The sequence below is a fragment of the Vombatus ursinus genome, unplaced genomic scaffold, assembly GCF_900497805.2.
Source record: "Vombatus ursinus unplaced genomic scaffold, bare-nosed wombat genome assembly UNPS02014822.1, whole genome shotgun sequence".
NCBI classification, from domain to species: Eukaryota; Metazoa; Chordata; class Mammalia; order Diprotodontia; family Vombatidae; genus Vombatus; species Vombatus ursinus.
In genome coordinates this window covers 14,749,548-14,763,050 of record NW_020954600.1, presented here as the reverse complement: position 1 = coordinate 14,763,050, position 13,503 = coordinate 14,749,548, and the positions used below count along the sequence as shown (strand labels likewise).

General features: G+C 40.4%; 2 protein-coding genes across 2 annotated transcripts in view; both read left to right on the top strand.

The window, feature by feature from the left end:
* The window catches only part of LOC114024676 (collagen alpha-1(I) chain-like), a 7,222-nt gene extending 6,621 nt beyond the window's left edge, over positions 1–601 (top strand). The window contains exons 3-4 of the mRNA XM_027837755.1: positions 17–451; positions 486–601. Of these exons, the coding sequence (XP_027693556.1) occupies positions 17–451; positions 486–601 (551 nt within the window). The remainder of the gene's footprint in view (positions 1–16; positions 452–485) is intronic.
* QSER1 (glutamine and serine rich 1) overlaps positions 51–13,503 on the top strand; it is an 88,024-nt gene continuing 74,571 nt past the window's right edge. Inside the window, exon 1 of the mRNA XM_027837688.1 lies at positions 51–70. The gene's annotated coding sequence lies outside the window, so the exon portion shown is untranslated. The remainder of the gene's footprint in view (positions 71–13,503) is intronic.

Below are 13,503 nucleotides of genomic sequence, written 5' to 3'. Positions count from 1 at the left end.
GCGGCGGCGGGGGCAGCCCGAGCCCGGGCCGCGGCCACAGCAGCAGCAGCAGCAGCAGCCTCAAGGCCAGGTAAGGGAGACGCGGCGTCCGGCCCGGGTCCCATTGTTGTCGGGAGCCCGGGCCTGGGCAGCGGCCGGGCCCGCCCTTTAAACGCCCGTCCCTGCCCGGCGTGGCGCGTGTGCGCGGGGGTCCTGGAGCCGGCCCGGCCGCCAAGCGCGGCCCCTGCGGGAAGGGGCGGGAAGGCGGGGCCGGCCCGGGGAGGCCGCCGCCCGAACAATGCTGCTGGGCCGGGCCGCAGCGGGCCGGGGTCGGTCAGCCCCGCTCTGCGGGCGCGTTCGGCCCGGGGGCCTGCAGCCGGCCGGGAAGTCCGGGGCCGAGGCGGCGACCCTCCCGGCCGGTGCCCCGGGCAACTCTGTGTGGCGCCCAAGCTTGGTGTTCTGGGGACCCGGGGTAGGGGTTCGGGATTGAATCTCCGCTGCTGAAGCCTTTCGGGCTGGGCATGGTGGTGTGGACGGTGATCTCACTCTCGGTTTATCCTCTCCTCCGGTCCCGGTTTGCATAGGGATGAGACAGATTGGACTTTCAGTGCCAGTTAAGTAGCTGTTGCTTTGTGTACATACATTTAATTTACAAAGTTAAATTAGTTTCTTTTCACTGAGTATCAGTAATTGGGAAAATTTTTGTGATGCCTTTGTGTATTACAAGTTTTTTTCTGACAGCAAAATTAGGCTGAATTGTTAACTGTTGTAAATGCCCTTTTTCCTTTTAACAGAATCATTCTTTGAAGCTTCAGACTAACGTCTACTTTTGACATTTACCACTGAAAGTTTTTTTTTTAAATGCACAAACATACACATAACCTGGGTTGATCTAGTTATAAACCTGTTTTTAAAGGTTTTTCTTATTAATGGTTTTGGTTTTTTTATGTCCTCTCCCTTTGTGTGTGTGTGTGTGTGTGTGTGTGTGTGTGTGTGTGTGATGTTTGGGGGGGAGAGTTGTTTTGTTTGTTTGGTCTGAGCTATCACATTCTAAGATAGAGCAAGACTTTTACCTGCTTTGTTAATGTCTCATGTTAGGATCAGGCCATCTGTATAGGGCTCTGCATCTTTCTTAATTGTACCTTAATACATCTTTTTTTGTATCCCTAACTTCCTGATAGTGTTATAGTTTGAACTTACTATAACTTAGTTTTAGAAATGAAACGTATATCCTGTCTAACAATACATACTGCACTAGATTTGTTTTTTTGTGCTTCCTTATTACTTAGTTTTAAAAGCCTGTGTCCTATTTGACATAAGGACTATGTATTTGCTGAATCCCTTTGTGAAGATTTCTGGGGAGAGTGCAAATTAGCACCAGTTGTAATGATGTAATATGGATACTTATCCACAGGGAATTAGATTGTCTATCACCTTGTTTCCCATAACTCACAAAATAGCTGACAGATGGTAATGATAGACAATTGTTATCAATCTGGGGTAACAACTTTACTTATGTCATTGAACAGTCCTGAAATGTGACATTTATAGGCAGCTTGGGAAACAGTGGAGCATAAAATTCATTTTATCTAAAATAGCTTCGCCAAACATAAAATGCTTCACTTTAATAGTGGAAAATTAAAAGTCTAATGGAGAAACCAACCTCTTTTTAAAAATGGAGGCTTGTAGACTATTATTCTAGAGTTCAGTGCACCCTACCTAAAAAGTTCAGGGGTAAGACTTGGCCACATATTAATGTCTACCCATTTGAGTTGGGACTAGCTAATTTTAGGTACCAGAATTGAAATTTTAGATAAATTCACAACACTGCCTTTTCTACACTCAGATAAAGTGGAATATTGAAATATTGGTGTATTAGGAATTTTTTAGTGTCTTAGCATTTTTTAGAGGCAAAGTAGGTGTTGAACCAGCTGAATGCAGGATTTCTGTTCACTTCTCTACCAGATATTTGTATTTTGTGTAGATCAGGAAGTGACAGGTTGAGTTTGCCTAAGTGATGAAAGGTGATGTATTTTTATTTGAATGTATGCTAGAGAGTGGTTGAATGGAAATGATTTGTTTCAGATCCAATTTACATTTGTTTCCTACCTCCTTGAACTGAAAAATGTTCCTACTCATCCTTTTTGATGCTAAAGAGCATTTACTAATTTTTTTTAAAAGTCCACTGTGATAATGGGAGTGTGTAGTATGGTTAAAAGATTGGAAAGCCTCCATTGTATGAAGTTTTATAATTCAGGTCTCCAAACCTATGAAAAGGGCCGGATTTTTATACTTACCATAAGTATGGACAATTCCCAACTTATGTGTTGTGTTCTAACGTTTAATTTAGTTATTTGTAAGTAATTTTCCCCCACAGAAAGTTTGTAAGTGGTGATTTAAGTTTCCAGGAAAGCTTACAAATGTCCATTTAATCCATAATGTACACAGACTAGTAGTAGCTAATGACCATATTACTTAGATGGGAAAATATTCCTGATAACAACTTAAGACCCTGAAGACCACGTTTCTTGATATTGTCCTCATTGTAGATACAGGGACTACTTCTTTCTCTTTACTCAGTAACAGGACTTCTGAATTTGGGACTGGAATTCAAGAGAGGTCTAGGAGTTATTTTTGCAGAGGAGTAATATTTGTTAATTTAGTGACAGTAGATAAAAATGAGGCGATAGGAGTTCAGTCAGCACAGAGGGGAGAAGCCAAGAGGATTGAGTGTTCCTCAGTGTGGTAGGAAGGGAAGAGAAGGGCATAAGTAAGGTCTTGAGGGTTTTACTGGGGACAGGGATCTTGGGTAACTGTAGTAGCAGCGGCCAGGAGTTCCTTAGGGATGTAAGTTTCAAGCATTTCTGTGAGGGATGTTTGAGTGGAGAGGAATGTGGACAATGAAGGTAACAGGCTTGCCTCTGCAAAGATTGCCTCTCTAATTTTTAGGCACTCCTTATCTACTGGCTCCTCCCCTGTTGCCCATACATATGTCCCTGTCTCCTTTAGTCTTTAAAAACCTTTACTTGACCTTACCATCCCCATAAACTATATTTTTTTTCCTTTTCTTGGCTACTCTCATAGAAAATACTTCCTTTCACTTCTCAGTTTGACTTCCAACCTTAATCACTCCACTGAAATTGCTCTTCAAAGTTATCAATGATCTTTTAATTGCCAAATCAGCTGACCTCTTCATGGTCCTCATCCTTCTTGACTTTTCTGCAGCATTTGACATTACTGACCCCTTTCTCCTGCATTGGATCTCTTCTGACTGTTCTCATACCTGTCTAGCCCTTCCTCAGTCTTCTTTGCTGGCTCATCATCCATCATCCTTATCCCACCCCCATGCCCTGTCATAGGGCTTCTTTTCTCCCCTTTCTGCTTCTCTAGGTGACCTCAGCAGCTCCCATGGGTTCAATTATCATCTTTATGCAGATGAGTTCTAGCTCTATGTATGCAGCTCTTAGCTCTCTGCAGAAATGCAAACCCTGTATCCGCAACTGCTTATTGGACATTTTCCAATTCAGTGTCTTGTAGGTATCTTCAACTCCACATGTCCAAAGCACAACTTGTTATATTTTCTTCAAAAGCCTCGCCTTTTCCCTAACTCTTTTATTTCTGATTGTCACCACTGTTCTTCCAGTCACCCAGTTTCACAACTTTGCAGTCATCCTCGACTTTTTTCTTTCACCTTCCCCTAATCCAGTTAGTTGCTAGGACTTGTCAATTCTACTTCCTCTAGTTTCTTTCTTTGTCCTCTTTTGTCCACTTACAGCTGCCACTCTAGTACAGGCTCTTACTATCTCTATCCTGGACTATAGCTGCCTAATTGTCCTCTCTCTCCTTTCCAATCCATCTTCCATATTACTGCGAAATTGATTTTCTTAAAGCACAGGACTGACTATGTCATTCATTCCCTAGTACAAGAGGCTCCAGTGGCTTCCTATTACCTGTGATAAAATACAAATTTCTCTGTTTTTTTCAAATCCTTCACATTCTGCCTCTAAGCTGCTTTTCTAGGCTTAGTGAACATTTCTCTACATAATGACCATACTACATCTTGCTCACACCTTATGACCATCTGTCTCCTGTTTCTGGTCCCCCGTGTTAGAAATGAACTTCTTCTTCACCTATTGTTACATAGAACTCCTAGTTCCCCCCAAGCTCATCTCTAGTGCCACCTCTTCTACCAGGTCCTGAGTGGCCAGTGCCTTCTTCCTTGTGCCACCCTCCCACCCCCTTGCTTGGTATTTACTTGTGTGTGTTAATGTTGTTTCCCTCTGTTGGAGCATAAACGCTTTAGATAGGGACTATTTCATTTTTGTCTTTGAATCCAGAGCGGCTAGTACTGTCCCAAACACATGGCAGGCACTTGTTTAAAAAATAAAACTTAAACTCAAAGAGCATTGGTGATGGTACCTGGAGAAGAGAAGGTGGGTGAAATCATGGCATTTCCTGGGCATACTTTTTAGGCACAGTGTTATAGAACATTGACACAGATACTCTGGGTTCAGATAATAGGATTTAGAGCTGGAGATCCCAGAAGCCATCTACACCAACACCTTGATTTTACAATGAGAAAACCAAAGCTTGGGAGGTTTAAGTGACTTGCCCAAAGTCAAACAGTCTGTCAACAAGCATTTTAAAAAGCACTTTTAACTATGCTCCAGGCACTGTGTTAAGTCCTGGAGAAAATAGTCCCTGTCCTTTATGTTGAATAACTAGGTACACAGAAGATAGAATAGGTGGAAAGTAATATCAGAAGGGAAGACACTGGCAGCTGAGAGGACCAGGAAAAATTGGCTCTAGAAGGGAGGAAGGGAAACTACAGGAAGATATTGTAGGCATGGAGGACAGCCTGGAGGTGGAGTGTCTTGTATGACCACTAGCAAGGAGGCTTTTTATAGGGGAATAAAGAGTAAGAAGATTAGGAAGATAGGAAGGACTGTATTGTGAAAGGCTTTAAAAGGTAAACCTCATTTTATATTTGATCCTGGAAATGCAGGAAACCACTGAAGATGGCCAGACCTAAGCTTTAGGAAAATCACCTTGACACCCTTAGCACTCAGTTGATGGGTCCATCCCTGGAGCTATCATCCTATAGTTCTCCTCTCTTTGGTGGCTAAACTTGTCAAGAAAGCCATCTATAATTGTGCCTCCACTTCTCCTCATTGTCGTCTCAGTTCTGCAGTCTGGCTTCCCTCCTCCTCATTCAACTGAAATTGCTCTCCGCAGAGTTACTAATGATCTCTTAATTACCAAATCCAGTGACTTTCTTCTTAATCTTTTTTCTTTTTGACCCCTCTCTAGTATTTGACACTTTAATCACCACCTTCTTCATGTTCTTTTCTCATGCTTTGAGGGTTTTTTTCTTTTAAATACTGCTACTCTCTGGGTTCTCCTCTTTGTCTGACCAGTTTTTTAGATCTTCATTCAGTTCTGTTTATTCCTAACCTCTCTCCTGACCTTTAGTGTCACAGCACAAACTGCCTCATACATCTTCAACTTAGCATTCCCCTTCTAACTTCACTCACAGACCCACCACTCTGGGGAAGGGCTTCTTTATCTCATGCTTGGACTGTTGATTGGCACTCTTATTGATCTTTCTGCTTTAAGCCTCTTCCCAATCAAGGCTGTTCTCCACTCAGCTGCCAAAGTGATCTTCCTGAAGTTCAGGTCTGACTATGCCACCTCCTCCTGTCAGCTTCCTGATTTCCTTCAAGATTCATCTCAAATCCTGCTTGCTGCTGGAGGCCTTTCCAGGCCTCCCATTTATACTGTATATATCTTGTTTGTATATAGTTGTTTACATGTTGCCTTGTTAGAATATACTCCTTGAGGGCAGAGCCTCTTAGCTTTTCTTTGTATCCCCCAGTTCTTAGCACAGTGCTTGGCACATAATAAGGGCTTAATAAATGCTTGTTGACTTGGCAGCCTACTAGAGAATCAATTAAAATGGAGAGAGACTTGACAAGGAGATCAACTAGAAGGCTGTTGCTGTAGCCTAGAGTGATGGTTGTGTGAGTTTAAACATGATGTATTAGAGAGATATTGTGAAGGTGGAAATGACAAAGACTTGGTCATGTATTGAATATGTTAAATAAGTGTGAGAGAGGGATCAAGGATGACACCTAGGCTGCTAGTCTGGGTGATTGGTAGTATGATGATATCTTTGGTAATAAGGAATCTTGGAAGAGGTAAGGAATGGGGCGGGGGAGATAATGAATTTTGTTTTGCATAGGCTGAGTTTGAGGTGTCTAAGGCAATTTGTGTTGTGAGCCTGGAGGTCTGGAGAGACAGTGATGGAGATACAGATAAAGATCTGGGGATCATCTGCATGGAGGGGATAACTAAACTTATGGCGGCTAATGAGATCACCATGAGATAGAATGTAAAAAGAGGAGAGAAGAGGACCAAGGACAACTTCAGTTAATGGATGTGACTTGGGTAAAGAATTGGCAAAGAACACTGATATGGAACATTCAGACAGGTAGGGGAACCAGGAGAGAAGATTGTCAAAAAAACCTAGAACAGACCCTCCAGGAGAAGACAGTGCTAAATGGTATCAAATGCTGTTGAAGTCAAGAATGATAAGGATAGAGAAAAGGCTATTTGATTTGGCAAATACGATGTCATTTGTGATTATGGAGGTAGCAGTTTCATTTGAATGAAGGGGTCAGTGGAGTAGGAGAAGTGGAGGCAGTAGACAGTTCTCTCAAGTGTAGTTGCAAAGAGTAAGAGATATAGGATGATAGCTAGCAGAAGTGGTAGGATCAAGTAAATTTTTTAGAGGCTGAGGAGACATAAGTGTGTTTGTAGGTAATAGGGAAAGAAACAATGGATAAGGAGGGAGAAATTAAAAATTAGTGAAAGAGCAGAGATGATAGGGCAGTCTGCAGGAGAAGAGATAGGAAGGAATGGGGTCAAGGATCCGTGTAGAGGGGTTTGCCTTGGCAAGGAGAAGGTCCACCTCTTCATGAGACAGGAGAAGGAGAACCTAATGGAGTAACATGTTTGAGTGATGTGAAGTGAGGATGAGGGAAGAAGAGGGAACTCTTGGTGGAGAACTTGTTTCTTTCAGTGAAGTTTGAGAGGAGGCCCTTCCCTGAGGGGGTGCAGAAGGTAATGATGCCCTTAGAAGCTTGAAGAGGGATGAATAGTCTCTGGGGTGCTTGGGAGATTGCCTTTCTGCAATCTAGGGCCCTACTGAAATGACGTCACATAGATTTATATGGGGCCCAGGCAGCACGATTTCATCACTTTTCCCAGCAATATTCAGTACCATAAATAGTGTAAGTCACATAAGTAGAAAGCATCAAGGGAAGGATTTGAACTGAAGGCCTTTTAATTCCAGAGTCAGCAGGTCTTAGAAGTGCCAAGGTGTTAATAGATTGTACATAATTAGGAACATTTTGTTAAGTACTAACTTTAAATCACTAAATCAGTCAATAATTCTTTGATTTCTTCTTTCTTACTGACTTGTTATAAGGCTCCTTTCCCCATTTCCAGATATTATGAGGATTACCTGGCCAGAATTTACATCTCAGCTGTTTTACTTAAGCATTTTTACAAGTATTTTAGGTGAGTTCTAAAATGAACTTGTGTCATATCTTACTGTGGTTTTCATGAATTAAAGGATTGATTGTCGTCTTGTATTTATTTGTTTTTATATATGGATATGAGGTTTTTTTAGCCATTCTTTCTTAATCTGAGTCTCCATATTTGGGGCAACTAAACTTGGGAAACATCCTCAATATCATGTGCTAATTTTTAAAAAGCAGATGACACAGCACTGAAAGCTCGTCTCTGCTTTACTGGGATGTTACAGTGACCCTGGGTTCTTGAGATTTATATCCACAGAGTGCAGGCTCAAGTGGTCCTAACCAATCTGGAGAGGCTTTGAGTGCAGGCCCAACACTGGACTCTGTCATCTGTGGATCAGCCTCGCTAAATTCCAAGAGACCCACCTCCAGAAGGTTGACCAACAAGGCATATCTGTTTCTGCCCAGAGCAACTCACCAAGAGTTGCCAAGGTGTGCCTACCTATATCTTATGAATATTGATATTAAGTATGTGTTACACTGTATTCTCTTTGGAATAGCTAAAAGGAAACATTAGGTGATCAATTGGCACTCAAAGTGCAGGCTATTTTTGCCTTAGATAGCTAAATACTTAATTGTAAAAAGACTTTTTTTCCTTTTGCCTGAAAATCCTACTAATTGGGAGTTCAGGTGTCACTCCTTTGTCCCTCTTGACCTTTAGTACTAGGAACTTGCCTAGGCCAAGATCCAGGATGATGCAGATTTAGGGCAGAAAAGAGTTTGTTGGTCATACACTTACAGATAGCAATCGAGTTAACTTTGACATAGTCTTTAAGTATTTTAAGCTTTAATCTTTGCAGTTGTAAAAAATTATCAGACCTGTAAGAAATGTTCAGTCCTGCCTCTTGTCTAGTCTTTTTGGGGGAAGTGGTGTGCTGTTTCTTCTTTATATTAATGTTACGCCATCTCTTGGGTCTGGGCATTTTCTCTGGCCATTCCCAATGCCTGGAATTAGATTCCTCCTCATTTCTGCCTCCTGGCTTCCCTGACTTCTTTTAAGTCCCAGCTGAAAACCTACCATTTGCAGGAAGCCCTCTTAATCCTGGTTCCTTCCCCTTGTTAATTATTTTGTGTTTATCCTGTGTATAGCTTGTTTGTAAATATTTATTTGCTTGTTGTCTTTTCCATTAGATTTTAAGCTTTTCAAGAGCAAGGACTATCTTTTCTTTGTGTCCCTAGAGTTTGGCACAGTGCCTAGCACATAGTAGGCACTTAATAAATGTTTCATGACTGACTGACTATTCATGAAACTAATACAAAAGAGTGTTATACTAGAATATCCTCATAGAGAAGCATATTCAGTTAGGCTATTTTAGCAGATATTAAGCACCTACTATGTGTTAGGCCCTGGGGTAGACAAAAATGAAATAATCATAGCTTTCAATTTTAAATTATATTCAGTTTCTTTAGTAAAATCTAAGTCATTATGGAAAACAAACCCCAGATTAGAAAGTAGAGGCATTGCTTGCTGACTTTTTTTGGACCCGACCTGATAGTGGATTTTTCTGAATGTTTATTAATTAGTCAGGGAAGATGAAGAATTTGCCTTGATTTATTGAATTTGAGGTGGTAGGATATTTACTAGACCTTCAGAACTTGAAACTGATATTCAGGAAATGTGTAAATGTGACAATTATTTTTTTGCAAACTGTGACATTGTTGAATCAGTGAGAGTAGATAAGATTTTTGAGAAAGAGAATGTGAAGAAAAAAGAGCCAGAGGGCTACAAGGACTACACTTTAGAATAAGGATTCTTAACCTTTTTTGTCTCATGGAACCCTTTGGCAATCTGGTGAATCCTATGTACCCTTCTCAGAATAATATTTTAGATGTATGGAATAAAATTCAAAGGGAACTTCTCATATAGAAATAAATATTTGATTTTTTTTCCCCATTCAAGTTCTTAGAGTTCCTGAAATCCTCAGTTAAGAACTTTAGGGACTACCCTCACAATGGAGACAGTAGGAAGAGAAGGAAGTAGTGCTGCTTGCACAGGATTCTGAAGGATGTTAGGTGAGAAGAGAAACAGGTTCTAGAAGCCAATGGAAAGAATTCCAAAAATATGACTTGAAAAATTTGAAATGCAATTCTCATATGAAGTGTGTGCAGTATTCATTTGAACTGGCAGCATTCTTCCCATAGCCAAGATACAGCTGTGTCGTAGGAGAGAGAGAGCAGACCTCAGGGGTTCCAGTGTCACCTCTGACACAGCCTGGCTGTGAGTTCCTGGGGGAGTCACCCTCTTTCTCTACTCTATGACAGCACTTCTTAAACTGGGTCATAGAAAATTTGGCCACAGTAAAAAGTTTCTGAACTCGCAACGATCAGAAATTAATTAAAAATCAAACATAAAATGAATCCAAGGTGCTTCTGGCAGCACTTGCCTGTATTACATGGGGCAACTTCACGTCAGCCTTGGTTCTGAACACAAAGCATGTGCACTTTTCACTGCTCATGCCCTCAGGCCATGAAATGCCAGTGAAGGATGCCGAAGGCAGAAAAAGTTAAAGAAGCCCTGCTCTAGGAGACTAGTTAATAGAGACTAGAAAACTACAGTGGAAGGTGCTGATGTGCATTGGTAGAAGGAGGAGTCTTTCTTGTCTGGATGTTTCCTGTACCTGTGAAATCACAGGTCCAGTCCCCATCTTGATCCTTGTTCTTTTTTTTATGATAGGATTTCTCTAATCTTTGGAGTTAACTTGTGTCAGTGAACCTGTGCCTGATTGCCTGTCTGACCCAAGATATCAGAAAGTTCAGAAAACGTACAATGATATTTCAAATTTTATTTCCTAGTCTTAAGTGAAATGAGAAAATGCCAAGTGTCCATAGAAGAAACTGTCTTCATTCTTGTAAAAGTCTTTTTTTATCATTGTTAGAAATGACAGATCACAAGATTGAAAGCTAGATATTTGACATACCTTTGTTGAACAGTTTTCATATAATCTTTTTAACTAGACAACTGCTTTGCTAATGAGAGGTTGCTTTCACACATGCCAGTTCGCCCTCATTTCCATAATCTTGGGCCAGCCTAGGCCTTGCAACAGAGGTATGTGCTGCCTCCTTTTTGCTTCGAGGGCAACAGTAAGAATCTGATATGTGCTTTTTAAAAAAGTAAGTGTGCTTTCGATATGTGTGATATGGCCAGATAGATGGAAAGTATTAGGAGGAGCCTAACTGCTCATTTATTGAAATCATATAATATTAGAGTCAGAAGGGATCATAGAGGTCATTTATCCTAACCTCCTACCCAATTTACAAAGTACTCTCTGTGATGTCCTTGAGGGCACAGAGACTCTACTACCAAAGAAAGCAGCCTATTTAATTTTTAACAGCTTTCATTTGTTAAAAAGTTTTCTTTTTTTCTTTTTCTCTCAATCTCTGTCCTTATGACCAGTAGGTGTTAGTCTTAATCCTTCCTTCTGGAATAATATTTAAAAGTTCCTCTGACTTGATTATTTCAGATAGTTGTCTTCAGGTAGCACATCCCTTTATATCTTTTGTTTTGCAGAATAAAATGCTGCATTTCTTTTCCTTTTCTTCATATGACAGGGTGTCCATATCACCTAATGTCCTGGTCACCCTCCTCTGGGTGCATTTTAGTTTGTCAAGTATCTCTCTTAAGATATGACACATAGAATTATATAGTGATATATTCCTGGTGTGATTTTGATCAATGCAGAATTTGGTGGGTTTATTATTGCTTGTTATGGACACTGTACTTATGTTAATGTAGCCTAAGGTTAAATTCTTTTTTGGGTTAGATTGTTTAACACTTCTCATCTTGATGCTATTATTTTAACTTAAATAGGCATTAAACTGTGTAAGAAAGAGTTTGCCTTGGGGGCAGGTAGGTGGCTCAGTAAATAGAGCACGGGCCCTGAAGTCAGGAGGACCTGAGTTCAAATCCAGCCTCAGACTAAACACTTGACACTTAATAGCTGTGTGACCCTGGGCAAGTCACTTAACCCCAATTGCCTAATTTAAAAAGAAAAAAAAGCGTTTGCCTTGACCAGAGGCATAAAGGCAAAGTATTGGATCAGAACCTGATCAAAAGTGTGAGCCATTGCCAAGAGTGGGGATTAAGCAGACAGAGAGCTCTAAGTGCTAGAGATGGGGCTTGTTGGTTAGTTTCTTTGATGTATTTTGGAATAGTTTCAATGTTTCAGCCTGAAGTTGAATAATGTCTTCTTAAGCTACCTGTTAGAATTAGTTGTAAGATTTACCTTTTATTTGAATATGACATAAGAGCCTATTATATATGTGTGTAGACACATATATCTGATATATATATAGATGTGTATAAGATATATCAATATACATAAATATATATGTTTATATACGTGTGTGTGTATAAATACTATTTCCTCTTTAACATGACAACTCCTAAATAATAGGAAGTCGGCTGTCATGCTCCATTTACATCTTTTCTCTCCCTCTTTCAGTTGAAACTCATTCAGAAAACTCATGAACTGGGGAACCATAATCATCTTGGTTGCCTTTTCCATATAAGTACAAGTTAAGGGACCTTTTCTTCTTATCCTATACTCAAGGCAAATCTTACAACTAATTCTAATAGTTTAATGTAGCTACTTGTAACAGCTGATGTATTCACATACGTGTGTATTTCTATAGGCATATATACACGTATACCTGGCCATAGGGTATGGGACTTCTTGACAGTAAGTGTGTGGTTGTGCCACTTGTTGGCATCCCTTGGATCATAGGACTGAAATCTGGAAGATGAAATTGCAAAAGTTTATTTATGAAATTTTACAAACAGTATTTTTCTTGATGATGTTTAATTGCTTTAGGACTTGCCCTTTTTTCCCAAGTTCATGCTTCCTTTTACTCTGCCTTTATTATGAATTACTTCTGTAGAACATGAAACAGCTATGTCAAATTTAATTATCTGAAACATTTTAAGACAATTTTGAATCTGTAGTTATCCTACCAGCTTTACCACTTAAAGTTCATTCTAATGCAGCAGTGATTCCACTGTATAATCATTATTTCAGGGGCTTGTTTCTGAGCATTGTAATTGAAAATGAACATGTTCAGACCTGGTGGGCCTTGCCCGTGGTCTCCCCCCTCCCTAGCCACTTCCTGCAGATTTCCCTCTTTCCATTTAGGGTACTATTCAGTTGACCAACTTTAATGCTTTCTCCCTCCCTTCCCTTCCTTCCAAAACCAATCAGTAGCAAATCATGTCAATTCTACCTCTATAATACCTTATGTTTGTCTCCTTTTTGCCACTACTGTAGTTGAAACCTCTATTGCCACTTGCCTAGATTATTTTAATAGAAAGATCTCCCCTCTTCTCCTCTCAGCTTTCTCCAGTCTCTTCTTTGCAGCATTGGTGTCCAAATAAAAACAGTCTGTATATAAGGATCCCTGTGGCAGCATATTGACTTAGTTTTAAAATGTAATGTTACCAGTGTTTTATTTTTTTGTTTGTTTTTTTGATAAATATTCCCCAATTACATTTTAATCTGGTTCAGGTACACTGAAGAGTGTTGCAGCTAGGCACGTGTTTGACACCTCTGCTTCTCTTGCAGGTGTCCGACAGTGTTAATCCTCTGCTCACAAACCTTCAGTGATTACTGTTGCCTCTAGAATCAAAAACAAACTCCTTGGCCTGGCCTTCCATAGTCTGGTGCCATCTGACTTTGACAGCTCTATTTCACATTGCCTCTCTTCATTATTCTTTCCAGCCAGACTGGAATCTCAGAGCAATTAGAAGGGGGTTCAAACTCCTACCTGAACAAGAAGCTACCTCTACAAAATTCCCAATATGTAGTCATCCAGACTCTTCTTGAAGACTTCAGTGAGGAGGAATACCAGACAGCCTATTCTACTTTTAGAAAGCTCTCCTTGTTGGAATTGTTTGTTTGCATTAAACCTAAATTTGTTCATTGCAACTTCT